At 49.8% G+C, this 13,911-nt stretch overlaps 4 protein-coding genes across 4 annotated transcripts; 1 reads left to right on the top strand and 3 right to left on the bottom strand.

Annotated features, from left to right (window-relative positions):
- Positions 1–76: 76 nt before the first annotated feature.
- LTR84_001987 (uncharacterized protein) lies at positions 77–3,245 on the top strand (the record flags this gene model as incomplete). Its single annotated transcript, XM_064845605.1, has 7 exons — positions 77–84; positions 162–167; positions 224–733; positions 787–1,697; positions 1,815–2,900; positions 2,951–3,085; positions 3,154–3,245. 7 exons carry the CDS (start codon positions 77–79, stop codon positions 3,243–3,245), a joined length of 2,748 nt encoding a protein of 915 aa, XP_064707150.1.
- A 512-nt stretch (positions 3,246–3,757) lies between these two features.
- Positions 3,758–4,702, bottom strand: LTR84_001986 (uncharacterized protein; the record flags this gene model as incomplete). The annotated part of the gene is made up of 1 exon (XM_064845604.1): positions 3,758–4,702. One exon carries the CDS (start codon positions 4,700–4,702, stop codon positions 3,758–3,760), a length of 945 nt encoding a protein of 314 aa, XP_064707149.1.
- A 1,836-nt stretch (positions 4,703–6,538) lies between these two features.
- On the bottom strand, positions 6,539–7,804 carry LTR84_001985 (uncharacterized protein; the record flags this gene model as incomplete). Its single annotated transcript, XM_064845603.1, has 1 exon — positions 6,539–7,804. The coding sequence occupies one exon, from the start codon at positions 7,802–7,804 to the stop codon at positions 6,539–6,541; it is 1,266 nt and encodes a 421-aa protein (XP_064707148.1).
- Positions 7,805–9,014: 1,210 nt separating this feature from the next.
- LTR84_001984 (uncharacterized protein) lies at positions 9,015–10,332 on the bottom strand (the record flags this gene model as incomplete). The annotated part of the gene is made up of 3 exons (XM_064845602.1): positions 9,015–9,723; positions 9,776–10,227; positions 10,300–10,332. 3 exons carry the CDS (start codon positions 10,330–10,332, stop codon positions 9,015–9,017), a joined length of 1,194 nt encoding a protein of 397 aa, XP_064707147.1.
- Between the last annotated feature and the right edge of the window lie 3,579 nt (positions 10,333–13,911).

Below are 13,911 nucleotides of genomic sequence, written 5' to 3'. Positions count from 1 at the left end.
AACAACCTTTCATTGATTTCAATGACTCTTGCTATTAACAGTAAGTGACCCTGACACATGAAGCCTGCTTTGACTCATGTTCGTGTTTGTTGAATCGATCCCTCGTGATTAATCACACCCACGTATGAGATGACACTGACTTGATTCATAGATAACACTAGTCGGAGGTATGTATGTTCCTTGCAGCGGCTTTCTTCACGAGAGGCTGATATGTCAACCATAGCGACATTCTAGGTTGGCTGACTGTGGTACTCGATGCGAGAGTACTATATAGTGTTGTGACTTCCAAGGTCGGTCTTGGGCACACTGGTGAGATGGTGATAATAGGTCCGCACGAACCTGACAACCTGTTTGCTGAAGACGTTGATGGCCGGAGCGAATCACAAAACGCTGAAGTGCCACTTCAATTCGTCTTGCCACCAACCAGTAATCGACATCCACAACGAGCACAAAATCCATATCTCCCATTTCCTATGGGCGACTATCCAGCCATACTAAAAGCCTGGTCCTCAATCAATGGCGAGATCAATAACGCAGGATCGCTTATGTCAACACACAACGAAGAGAACCGACATATTGCGGTAGGCTATGCAAGAATCCCCACTGATGTTGTTGATTGGGTTGTTGTGGTCGGTCAGGCTTACGGCGAGGCAATGGCTCCCATCAACAAGCTTCGTAACACAGTTCTGGCTTGTATCTTTGGCGTCGTGGGTGGGATAGCTATCATCTGCTTGTGAGTTAAGTTCCTCTGTATCTCCGATTCCCAGGCTAAGAATGTGTTCACAGCCCTCTGGCACATTTTGCTGTCAAGCCGATTCGAGCGCTCAAGGCTGCAACAGAGAACTCTATCCTCACTTACGAATCATATGTGCCTTCGGAAAAGTCTGATACCGATACGGAAAACAGTGCCCTTGAAGGAGCGTTGTTGAAAGAGAAAGGTTTCGCATCAGCAGTGCGCAGGAAGCCGTGCAAAACCAAATCTCGCCCAAGGCAGATACGGTCTTTCCAAATCCCCCAGAAAGTGGCAACGAGAAAGCATATCGTAAATGACGAACTGACTGATCTCACTTCGACGTTCAACGATATGGCCGACGAATTATCCCTTCAATATAACAAGCTTGAAGAGCGAGTGAAAACAAGAACTGCCGAGCTTGAGCAAAGTCGAAATGCTGCTCGATCTGCAAATGAGGCAAAGACACTATTCATCGCTAATGTGTCGCACGAACTTCGAACCCCGTTAAATGGTATCATCGGCATGTGTGCGGTGGCTATGCAGGAGAAGGACGTCATGAGAATAAGGCAGTCACTCAAGATCATCTACAAATCTTCCGACCTGCTCCTGCACTTACTCAATGATCTGTTGACTTTTAGTCGCAGTTCGTACGGCCAACGACTCGCTATCGAAGAAGGGACTTTTCGTCTGGTGGACGTTGGGACGCAGCTTATTTCGATCTTCGAAAAGCAGGCACGGGACGCTAATGTCTCTCTCCGGCTTGTGTTTCTTGGTACAGATTCGTCTCAACCCCGGAACCTTGACGACGATGCCCCAGAAGACGCTATCGTTGCGAGGCAAAATCTAAGTGACAATCTACCAAGAGTCAACACCAATGTTCTTGCCAGGGGGCCTGCAGACACTGGGCCGCTTCGTGAGATTGGACTTAAGGGTGACAAGAACAGGATTCTTCAAATTCTAATGAGTGAGTCTTCTAGCATTTATCTCGGACCTCCAGCTTCCCATCCAGATAAGAGACTCAAACTTCTAGCAGCCCATCTATCCCCATTTTCCGCTCTTGACTGAAGCTAACATATTAAAGACCTTGTCAGCAATTCGCTCAAATTCACCCCGCCCAAAGGGACGGTCGAGGTTCGGATACGCTATCGGAAGTTGGTACACGCAAGTACCCTGCCCGAAGTTTCATACTCAAACCGTCCTACCGCTACTGGCGAGCCGCGTAAGATGCAAGATGCTGCTGCAAACGATACGGCATCAAATGATTCATCACAGATAGGCCTAGTGTTCGATTTTGAGGTCGAAGACACGGGTCCAGGTATTCCCGAGCATTTACAGCAAGAGATTTTCAAGCCCTTCGTTCAAGGAGATCTTGCTCTGAGTCGAAAACATGGTGGAACTGGACTTGGACTCGCAATATGTTCTCAATTGGCGGAGATGATGGGCGGGTCCATTGTCGTGAAAAGTACCGTTGATATTGGCAGCACATTTACACTATCCTTACCATTGAGATACACGAAAGAGTCTGTCCCATCGATATCCGGCTCGCTTGCTCGACCACCTTCGACAAAAGCCGCCAGTGTAACGAGCAGTGTACAGTTCGACACTTTTAGCAACCGACCACGGGCGGCTCGCGATGTACGCTCAACGCGATCGGCAAAAGGTTCTGTTTATTCTCAGGATCGAGATTCACAGCTTGACGCACCAAGACTCGTTGGATTTTCACAACCGTACCTCGTAGACGAGGGCCAAACAGGTGAAGCAACAGATGAGGCCCTAGACTTGATGGAAAAGCGTCACTATGAGTACAAAAGAAGCAACGGTGTACCCCTGGCAACAATCCAATCTGTCGCGACCCCATTCGAGAAGATGGATGCGCCTGACTTTGGGATATCTACACCTCCACCAGAAAGTCCGAAAGAAAACAAAACTGCTCGCCCAAGTCCTCGGCCCGTCGTGTCCCCCAGGCCAAGTTATTCGAGTGTACTTGTTGCCGAAGATAATAGCGTCAACCAGCAGGTGATTCTCCGATTGCTAGAGCTGGAAAAGGTCAATAATGTAACGATTGCCGAAAATGGAGAAGAGGCTTTCAACAAGGTTCGTGATAGCACCTCACAAACGTCGGTTGAGGGAACCGGGACGCCACCGTTCTCTTTGATTTTCATGGACAGTAAGTCATCCAGTTATCGAGGTATGCACAAGTTCTGACTAGATCGATAGTTCAAATGCCTAAGATGGATGGCATCGAATCTACCCGCAAGATTCGAGAGCTCGGCTTCAAAGCACCGATTATAGCACTGACGGCTTTTGACCACGAAACTAATCGTAATGCCTGCTATGAAGCAGGGATGAATGGTGAGTCTTTTGACCCTTGCGACGATCATCAATCACTTGTTGTAACTTGGTGCCTGACCGAATGGTAGAATTTCTTCCCAAGCCCATCAGGAGAACTGCACTGAAGAAAATCCTTGAGCAATTTCGACCGTCTGCGACAGAAGACAAAGCCCCGCCCTAGTCCGTGTATCATCATAAGATATGATTACAGAAATGCAACACGATTGCCTCGTCTGGAAAAGCATGGAGACGGCGCGAGATTTGGCCCTAAAAATGATTTACATGAAAAGTCGGAAACCCCTCCCAGGAGAAATCAATCGGCACTATGGGATAAGCATTATGGATGGAATTTTAAGGTCAAAATAAGCAATACTAGCATCGTACTTGGTTGTACGCGTTTGTGGCATTTATGGGCGCTGAGATGGAACAACAGGAATTACGGATATGGTGCTGGATGTGTGGACAATCACGCAAATATGTGCGCTCTGAAGCAGTAACTGCAGGCATTCGTGTTGGATCGACTACGTGATAGAAGTTCAATGCAAAAAGCCAGTTCGCTGGTCTGAAGTGATTTTGAATTAAAGTTCAATGGTATCCATAATTCAGTGTGAAAAATGCCCAAAGTGGTTTCCTTGCCTCGTTGACCTTGTCTAGAACGTGACTGACGCTGAGAGTTTTGTTCGCGGACGTTCATTAGATCACATTCTTCAATTCTTGCCCAGCCAAGATCCTCCTCAGATTATCCGCAATCAGGACTTCGGCACCCTGCGGCCGACCACCAGCAGCATGAGGCGAAACCACCAGATTCGGTGCTTTCCACAACGAACTATCCTCCGGCAACGGCTCCTTCTCGAACACATCGAGCGATGCACCTCCGATCTCGCCCTTCTCCAGTGCCGCAGTCAGGGCATCCTCATCCACCGAGGTGCCGCGGCCCACATTGACGATCCACGCATGCTTTGGCAGCTGCTTGAGTCTCTCTGCAGAAAGGGCATGGCGCGTACTATCCGAGCCAGGCAGAATCATGACCAAAGCGTCCGTCTCCGCCAGGAGCTCCGGGAGCTTATCCTCGCCGTAGACCTCGACGCCGTTGCGCACGCCGGCGTGGCGGGCAACGCCGCGCACCGTCGCTCCAAGAGCAGTCAACCACGGCGCGAGTTTCTTGGCGATGTTGCCGAACCCCCAGATGAGGACGTTGGCGTCACGGAGCGTCGTGAAGGCGCCTGCTGGACGGTCGGGCTGGGGTCCGCCCAAGTGGCCGGGCCATTTGCCCTGCAGCTGGTAGTCGCGCATCTCGTAGAAACGGCGGGCGCTGTTGAGGAGCATGCCCAGCGCGTGTTCCGCGACGGTGTGGTCGTGCAGGCCGGACCCGGTCGTGACTTTCACCTTGGGGTCGAACCCAGCAGAGAGCACGTCGTTGGGCCCCGCCGCGAGCGACTGGATCCATCGTACCTTGGTCAAGCGTTGCGCCGCATCTTTCAGGTTGTCGGCGCTGTTGGCCCAGGTCACTAGGAACTCGGCGTCGGTGTCTTCGTCTGCGATCGGTTTCTTCGCGTCGTACGGCTTTAGCTCGACGGAGAAGCCCTCGAGGCTCTGGACGTCGAGCTTGATGGATGTGGGGTAGAGTAATTTCGGCATTTTGGTGAGTTCTAATACTGCTTGTGGTTTTTCTTGGCCAGATACTATCAATAGTGAAAGCAGTTTTGTATGAGAAAGCTACTCGATGGTCTCATATAACAGAGGAGATGAGGTCTCAATTGAGGCAAATGGAATATTTTTGATCAAATTGTGATAGACCACCCCCAATGATCTCATCGTGTGCAATAGCCGATGCCTATCGGGTGATAGATACTCCGACATTTCGACGGTAGTGATTGCTGTAGATCCGGGGGGCTGTTTGGAGGGGTATCATTTGCCGGATTGAACCCCCACTGAAGCTGGAAAAGCATTGTGGGGGCGGGCATCAGGAAGAAGCTCAACTTTCTTCCACAAATAGTGGTTTCGTATTCAAGTTCGAGTCGTATAGCTCATGATGGATTTACAATTCTCAGATCTGGAGCTAGTTTGGTCGCTGCCCACAGTGGCCACAGCACCAGAGATTTACCGAGATGGTAGTTCGAGGTCCCAACATGAAAACGTCTAAGTGATTCAAAATCAGGTGCGGTGCCGAGCCGTTGCAGAAGCTCTTCGGTCATTAGATCTCTGTGCTTGGTGGTAGTGGGAGCATTAAAAGTCTTGGAAGATCCATTTAGTAGGAGCGATCTCTTCTGCATCGCCAACGCCATCCAGAGGCCAAATATCTGAACAGAAGCAAGCCATGTCATCACCACAGCGCACTGAACTTCCATGCTGCTACTGCCCTTTTTGAAACTCGATAGGCATCCTATGATCGCTACTGGTGCCGTCACCAGCAGGAATCCAAGAAAGGGACGTGAATGAGAGCGGCAATTGTCCAATGGTGCGGTTGCAGTGACTGCATAGGTACTTACATCATGACCAGCGAAAGCACAGTTGATGTAGGATTTTGTCTGGTGATTTTGTCAGATTAGCGTCAATGGTAGAATGAAGCAGATTTTCATATTTTGAGAGAAGCTTAAAGAATGATGTAAACGGCAGGAGGCCACCGCGCCCGCGCGCCAACATGCCCTGAGCATCCATCCGGACAGGCACCACATTCACCTTACGTGGTCTGATCTGGGCGACTAGAGGAGGATAGACAAACTCTTCGATGAATATCCCTTGCCGACTCTCCAATGGCTCGGTGTCCTCATTCCAGTAGTCGAAAAGGGCGTCATAGACCTTCGCGAGGCCATCTGCTGAAACTCCACAGATCACAACATCCGGATCTCTCAAGTAAGGAATACGGGGGTGAGATACAGATGTTATTGATCGAAGCTGTGCATAGAGGGGTGGATGAGCTTGTGCGGTACTGTACTGCAACACAGTCGCCAGATAAATGCGGTCAATTGGATCTGTCTCGTCAACAATGCGGGTATCTCGTCCAAAGATACTGATTTGAGCAATGATGCACTTTGCTCTTCTGTCGTGTCTTGGCCAAAAGTTCGGCAATCCAACAAAGAATATTCCAACTTGCAGATGGCGAAAAACTCGGGGCGTGGTAGCCCTGTTGTAAGGTCATGTCCTTGAGTGACTTGCCTCTAGATGTCTGCGATAACAGAATGATGCAGATACCTCCGGCGTAAAGAGCCATATCAGCATGCCGTGAATACTTGTAGTAGAGCTTAAATGGATTAGTCACTCTCAGCTTCCACGCTCGAGAACAGCGGCCTTAGATCCCGGGGCTGGGTCTGATATGTCCAGTCTCGTCGTATTAGCCTCCAAGCAGCAGAGGATGTGCCGCATATTGGACTACCAAAAGACAAAACTCAGGGCAGCCAAGGCCTGTGTACTCTCAATCCCAACATCTGGATACTCAGTTCGAGTCGCTAAGCAAGCCTGCATCAGAATCGACGCCTAGATGAAAAAGTGACCGAATTCGGCCTTGAGTAGATGCTTTGGGAGGCTAGCTTCATCACCGTGCCGCCGTCTTTCAGCATGGAAACTCCTCGCAGACAAGACCGCGCGCGAATAGTTCTTACCATAAACGCTGATCGCACTTAGCTGGGATGATGCCCATTCTCGGTAGAACTCGTCCTCGGTTTCGATCATAATCATGAACAGTGGCCACGCTATGCGAATCATAGCTTGGTGGCCTTCTGCCTGGAAAGCCTGTAGCGCCAGCCTCATGATTGTCTTTACAGCCAGCTCATGACGGTGAGTCTGAGTCTTTTGTTGGCTCGTGCAGCTGAAATAGAATAAAAGAGCCGCGTAGTAGTGTGGGATTATGAATCGCGTCTCCCGAATCGCCGATTTAGTGATGTCGAAATCTGATGTCATTTGGTTTGCCAAAACAAATAGGCGTGCATGATGATCCATGACCTCCAAGAATGCCCTGTCGACATTTTGCTGGAGGTTCTGGCTTGCAGAAGCTCCAGTGACGAACATTCCAGAGACTAGATATCTCAGTTGAACAGAAGTACCATAGAGGATATAAAGCTCATCTGTTGCGAGATCGTCCAGGATTTCCTCAATAGGATAAGTCGTACCCCAGAAACTGCATGGAAGCTGATAACTATAGCTCTCCATAGTAGTCACAAATCCTCGTAGAACTTGTGCGTGGCCTGCAGTATTGAGGTCGCTGTTATGATCGCTCTTATTGAAAAGGTCGCGAATTGTGCCGTTGAAATCTCCACCAATCCCAAAAGATGATGCACATGCATCCATAAAGCAGATCCATTCCAGCATACGCACTGCAAACAACGTGAAGGACCCCAGTAACAATGGTTTCTTGCTGCTTGATGCTTCAGCCTCAGGTTCCGTACCAGACGATACGAGAGACTCCGAAATCACCGCCGTCGTGTTCCTGACCTGGTCTCTAATGATGGATGCCAAGCCCTGCAGATGCGCCGAAAGGGCGGCGCCGTCCCCGTCGCCGGACTTCTGTTCGTATAGAACCATAAGATAGATAGTTACGAGGATTGTATCCAGTTCGTTTATATCGTCGAGTCCGTTGAGGAATTTGCGAACAACTATTAATGCTGAAGAGTAGTGACGGATGGAACAATCATCGCTCAGGACTTCGCTATTCCCGTTGGCCCTTAGCAACAGCAGCTCTTTTCGAGCGACAGCAATTAACATGTGCAGAACTGCCTCTGATCTGGTAGCGATCTCATATATCATACTCAGAGTGTTGAACTGTGCGGTCTTACAATGGTGTAGACGGGTGAACCGTGCTCGATAGTAGGTTATTGCTTCTTGTTCATCCGGCCCAAGCATAGGCCAGATCCCTGTCTCAGGGAGACTTGGAACCGGATGGTTGTCGACAGAGGGTGTTGGCTGTAGGCCTGATTGATCATTACTTGCACAGGCGTCCCGTCGCGGTTTTCGTTTCACGAATGTGTATTTTTTCCTTAGCCTCGGAACATATTCGCATGACAGCTGGAGCCGTTCGCACCGGCTACATACGGGCAATAGCTCGTCGCATTTGACCTTTCCTGTTCTGCAGGCCCTGCAACCTCGTGAAGATCTTGTTTTCCGGCTGTTTGAATGCTCCATTACAATCAGAATTTGCCGAGATCCCGAAGTCTCTGTCGGTAATTGGTGCCCAGGTGTGCTCAGCTGCGAGAAGAATTTTGCAAACTTTCGGGAGGCAGGGTGAAACTCGCGAAATTCGCGAAATAAACGAGGACAATCCACGTGACTGAGAAGTTAAAGTACAGTCACAAGGCGCGCCACAAAAAATCCCCTTCTGATCAGCATTGTACCTCACCCTGCAGAGCAGTCGCAGCCTGAATACATGTTTCCTGAAAGGAACCTATCGCCGGAGATATGCAACTTCGACAAGTCCTCCACAGAGGAAATGCGCTGCTTACGATAGTTTGGAAGTCACTTCATATTACCTTTTACGATATTGTTCAACATTCAAGCAGTGGCATTCGCGGCCCTTATTTACGGATGGTTAATCATCATGCTTTTGGCCGTTATGCAGGGTGATATGCTCATAATGTCTCCCTACAACTTCTCTTCTGCTGGGGTAGGACTGATGAATTTTTGCCACAAGCCATTGGTGCAACCTTGGATCGATTTTCGGGATCCATTAGTCGACTGCTTGATCGTCCAAGTTGCGAGGATGAAAAAAGGTATATACTAAGAACCCGAGACGCGGCTGTGGCTCTTTCTTGTTGCCGATCTTGCAACGATGCTGGGCGCGACGGTCTTCGATTTGACAATTGCCAAGGTCAGTACAATTCACGATGACCGATCCGTAATACGGTAGCCATGCACGCTCATAGCGGTGTGGTTCAAGCCAGATATGCGTCCTCAACAGTGACGATACCCTCGCTTCGCGTGTTATTTCAGGCGATGAAGCCTGTGAAATCTACTCATTTGCTCAATCTACAAAGTATTGGGCAAGATAGCTGCGCAGGCCCGCCAGTCCTCTGACAAGTTCTTCGTGGCTACACACGTAGCCAATTCTGACACAGCCAACGAACTCTTTACCTGCCCCAAAGCAGTGGCTTGCCGGAACCAGCATCGTCCCTGTCTCTCTTTGCAGATTGTGGCAGAAGGAAACATCCTCTATAAACCCGCCGCCGTTGGTTGATTTCTGACGAAGTCGGATCAGTCCAGTTGTGCCCGCGTTCGGTGTTACCCATTCGCAAACCGATGGAAATTCCGCAATCAATGCTTCGACACAGGCCTTGTTCTTCCGGGCCAGTGCGATGTTGCGTTCTAGAATCTTTCGACGCACGTCCGGACGCATGGCTAGTGTAGCAATCCGATCGTCAATCTGGCTCACCGAGATGGTGGTGTAGTGACGGACACTTGCTAGGAGGTCGATGAGAGCTTTCTTGGGTGAAACCAGCCAGCCAACTCGAATCCCAGCAAGACTGTAAGCCTTTGACATTGAGCCAGTGGCCACGACGTTGTCATAACCTAGTTCCGTGATCGATGGGACTTGACTTTGGATATGTTCGTCATGTACCAATGGCCAGTACACTTCGTCGCAATGTATCAAAATGTCGTGTGCACGAGCGAGAGCCACAATTTTCTGAAGTTCTTCCTTGGTCATTACTGTACCGAGGGGATTTTGGGGGTTACTAGAATAAATCAGTCGATGAGATAGACTTTATGACTGTTGTATTTACTCACTTCAGAATGATCATTTTGGTGTTTGGTCTGATCGCACTTTCAAGGTCTTTGTAAGACATTGCCCATTTATCGCTAAAATTGGCCTTCCACAGCGTGACGTCCGCTCCCAGGGACTCCGGTATGCTGTATAGTTGTTGGTAGGTGGGATACTGACATACAACATGGTCTCCCGGAGAAATAAGTGCGTAAAGAGACAAGAAATTAGCATGGATGGCGCCACTAGTGATCAGGACGTCATCCGCAGAGATGGGGGCGGCACCGTATATCTCTGCGATATGGGTTCGTAACGCGACTGAACCTCTAATGGGTCCATATGTCATTGGTTGCTTGGGGTCGAGGAATGCCAATGGACTATCAGCGCCGGACAATTGCTGAAGCTCTTCTAATGTGATGGATGAACAGCATGTTTCTGCAATATTGTGAATTGCGTCGCCCTCATTCTCGTCCATCCACTATGAAGACAGAGTCAGCGCGTGTCCTGGCGGAGCTATTACCAAAGTCGCGGTGATCTGTATGTTGTATACCTTTTCTACCTCGAATTCTTTGATCTGGACCATGACTGAAGATTGTGACCTTTATACACTCAGAAAGGTTGTCTATTACTGCTGTGGCTCATGCGACTTTCGAACGTTGACAACGCGTAGCGATTGCTTGAATGGACGACTTACCCGGCATCGTCGAGAAGACGCATGGATATATACCCATAGCGACATGACCAGCTCAAACATCAGTTCAGTCTGCGAATATGGCGCGCTTTGCGTACGGTCGGCCTCAGAGAGTGCCAATAGGCAAGCACATGCGGCGAAATGTGTGGTGGAATCCACTCCACAACTCCACCCTGGAGCACGGGACGGAAACTTCGGCAATTTCGGCAATTTGCGAGGAATACATGCCCCGATTTTTGAAGCCCTCATAAAGAAGAATTGGGAGATTGAGTAGAGCGTGCTCTGACCGTATTTCTGGGCTTGACATACAACCGTCGTCTAGGCGACCCTGCCTCACTTGCCTACTGCGTTGCGGTTCACAAGCGATTTTGAATGGAATAGTGAATCTTCTGGCCAGCAAGATTGAGGTGCTGAAGAGAGCCATGGACCAACACGAAGCCGGAAGTCCACTTGATCGAGTAGCTACGGCCTTTAATCGCTGTCATCGCCGCAAGGTTCGCTGTGGCGGCAATAGCCCTTGTGCACGCTGCCTGTAAATCAAGGCGGAGTGCTTTGCGTAAACAGCGTGGTGCAAGGGGAAGGCGGTGCATAGCCTCTCGCGCAACCCTTTAGTCCAGTACTAACAGTCGCTTGGTTGGGATGCGCATGAAGTGTCGATGTGACCGCAGTGAAGTACTTGTAGTGTTCGGGGGGTGCTTGCCGACGTTGCCTGGGCCAGCGCTCGCTCTCGACAACCGAGACAGGATCAGCAGCCGGACGCATCGCCACGGCGTCCTTCGCATTGATGGCGTGCTGAGATGTCGGCCAACTATGCACGTTGCAGTATGTGAAGCGTTGAAGATTTGTTTTGGACTATTAGTGGTGTTGTTAGGAATAGCGCGATTCATTATGGTGTGATTATTCTTTGTGATAGGCCCTCTCGTTCTCTTCTCTTCCGCGTCTTTGCCTCTCACACTTCAATCTCCGAAACCGTAAAGTGTGGTCGGGCAGGAGTATTAGAACCCGAGTTCGTTATCCATCGTGGGCGTACATGAAAGGGGCGCCATTCCCTTCCCGAGTACTGGGGCTGTAACGCTGGGTGTATCGTGAGGTGCAGAGCGTGATTTTCGGGACTTCGACGCGTTGTTCATGAGAGGATCACCGCGATGTTGAGCTCCACCTAGAACTTGGAGACAGTTGGACTGTTTCTCTGAACGTTCCCAGCGGACACCACGTGGAGGTAGAGCATACCGTCCGCCTTTCTGGTGGCTTAATGGCAACATGAGCGCTGCCAATGCTCACATCTTTTTGCATCCCCGCCTCCCATTCCGGATCAAGTGAACCGTTTTCTATCAACAACTCACCCTTCGCATTCCACCTTGCTCGCTACATGGCACAACAGACTGGCCCAGAAATCCAGAACGGACATTCTTGAACAGCCTTGTGCAATCCGACCTCTTACCAAACGCCGTAGTCGCCTCGAAGTAATCTCAATGAAACCAGAGACGTCCTCGCCAGAGAACTCGTGTGGACACAGGCCCTGTAATCTACAGTAGTAATGACACCACCTTTGCAGCTGGTGTGGGTGATTAGCAATCGAACAAGGACCAACAGAGTTTGAACCGAAAGATTCCCTCGCGAGTTCAAATGAGATGACGTCCCAGACCAAGGCTGGTGATACCACTGAGGAAGATTGGCGGCTGGAATTCATCTGACATCCTCTTCATCTGTCCGAGAGATATTTCTGGCTTGTTTTATACTGCGTACCAAGGGGAGGAGTGCCTCTGCACCTTGCCTCGCGAACAATTTTCTAGACCTCCATCAGTATGTGGTAGCGTGCCGTCTCGACGAGATCTGTACCATCTTCTCATAAATCAGAATTGATAGAGAGATCAGGTAGTCGAGGACCATATCCCAGTTTCATTGCGCTCACAACTGGCCTGACAGGTGAAGGAAGAGCAAGCTGCAAACCCCTGTCGTGTCCAGCCTTGCATTACAAGTGATCCGAAGAGCTCCCCTATCCGAGTTACACGAAGGATGTTTCCAATGCTGTAAGCACGTTGTTGTCCAACCTGATGATATCTCGACAATGACTGATCTGCTGGTCCGGCAACTAATTTTCGGTGACACGACAGGTCTCCGGAAATATGCGTAACAATAATCGTGATTGTCTCCTAGAAAACTGTCGTTGCTCCCATTATTCCGCATGGTGGAGGCCAGAAGGTGATCTGCGAAACACCCTGCTCGTCAACTACTCATGTATTTTGATCAAGGCTACCAAGGATGGAATCTCGGTTTCAGCCAGTTTAATTCCATCTCACCTGGTGCGAAATAATGGCCAAAGTGTAACATGATCATAGGCATTGCGAAGTCTTATCGGCGCACCCAGAAGTGCAATGCAACTATTGACACCAGGGAGCTATGATTGCTCCTCCAGGGTCCCATCATGGATACATTGACCATTGGGAGTTACAGATCATATCCACAATTCGAGATCAGGCTGGTGTATAACCCCAGAGCCATGCAGAAGCTCCATCCCTCAGTTAGTTGCGCAGCTGTGTGACGTGGATGATTTTAATGGCTAACTTCATGGGCAGATTGCTCATGTTCTTCAGCAATCCATAAGATTGTCGAGCATCACGTGGTAGCCGCACCGGGTGCTGGACTTGCTTGGATAGAATCTTGATTTTTCATTTCTGTTCAATGGTTCTCAAGGTAAAGTTGTACAGCCTTTGCTTGGCGATAACCGCGGTCAACTTGACAGCCATCTCAGCGAAAGAAATTGAAATGGCCGAAAATCGGATTCATTTCTGCGTCATAGATCATTGAATGTCAACACGCGCTTACCGACAGAGCCGTTCTCCTGTAAATATCAACAGACTCCCAAAAAGCTGATGAAGCTCAAGACCAACACTCGTAGATTCGGCCGCGTAGCAAGATTTGCGCGACACGTCGAACACGATGGCATGTGAGTCCGTGTGAAACTGGGATCCGGATCTAGGATCCTATCGCGCACACGAGTCAAGTTTGGGTGGGACACTGTCTCCTCCACCCCAGAATGAAAAGTCGATAGAGCCTAGACGACATTGGCATCATGGTGACAGGGTCATCGACCTTGACCAAACCCAAATCCCCCCAGTAAAGAGCGACCAAGCCTCACCAAGCTCGTGTTGACGAAGAGTTAAGCTCATCTGGCCTAAGCCTACAAAGAATTAGTGCACCCCAAGCAGAAGTCCGCCTGATCCCAGCTAGCCAGACACTGTGCTCCCACAGACACAGCCTAAACCTAACCACCTTCCCGCCGCCTAAATTAGAATATAGTCCTGCTCATCTGCACCCCTCCAACCTTCCCGTGTGCTGCATTCTGCAAGCCACACGCCTCCCACCAATGTATTCTTCTGAAATGTCCAGCGCACGGTCGGTCACTCGTACAGACGGCTGAACCGACTTCTAAACGGGTAAAGTTTTCTCTCTAGCATCAACTCCTCAACC

This window comes from Exophiala bonariae (genome assembly GCF_035927105.1).
Source record: "Exophiala bonariae strain CCFEE 5792 chromosome Unknown scaffold_11, whole genome shotgun sequence".
Lineage (NCBI taxonomy): Eukaryota > Fungi > Ascomycota > Eurotiomycetes > Chaetothyriales > Herpotrichiellaceae > Exophiala > Exophiala bonariae.
The sequence above is the reverse complement of the archived record's forward strand: the minus strand, read 5'-3'. Positions and strand labels throughout refer to the sequence as shown.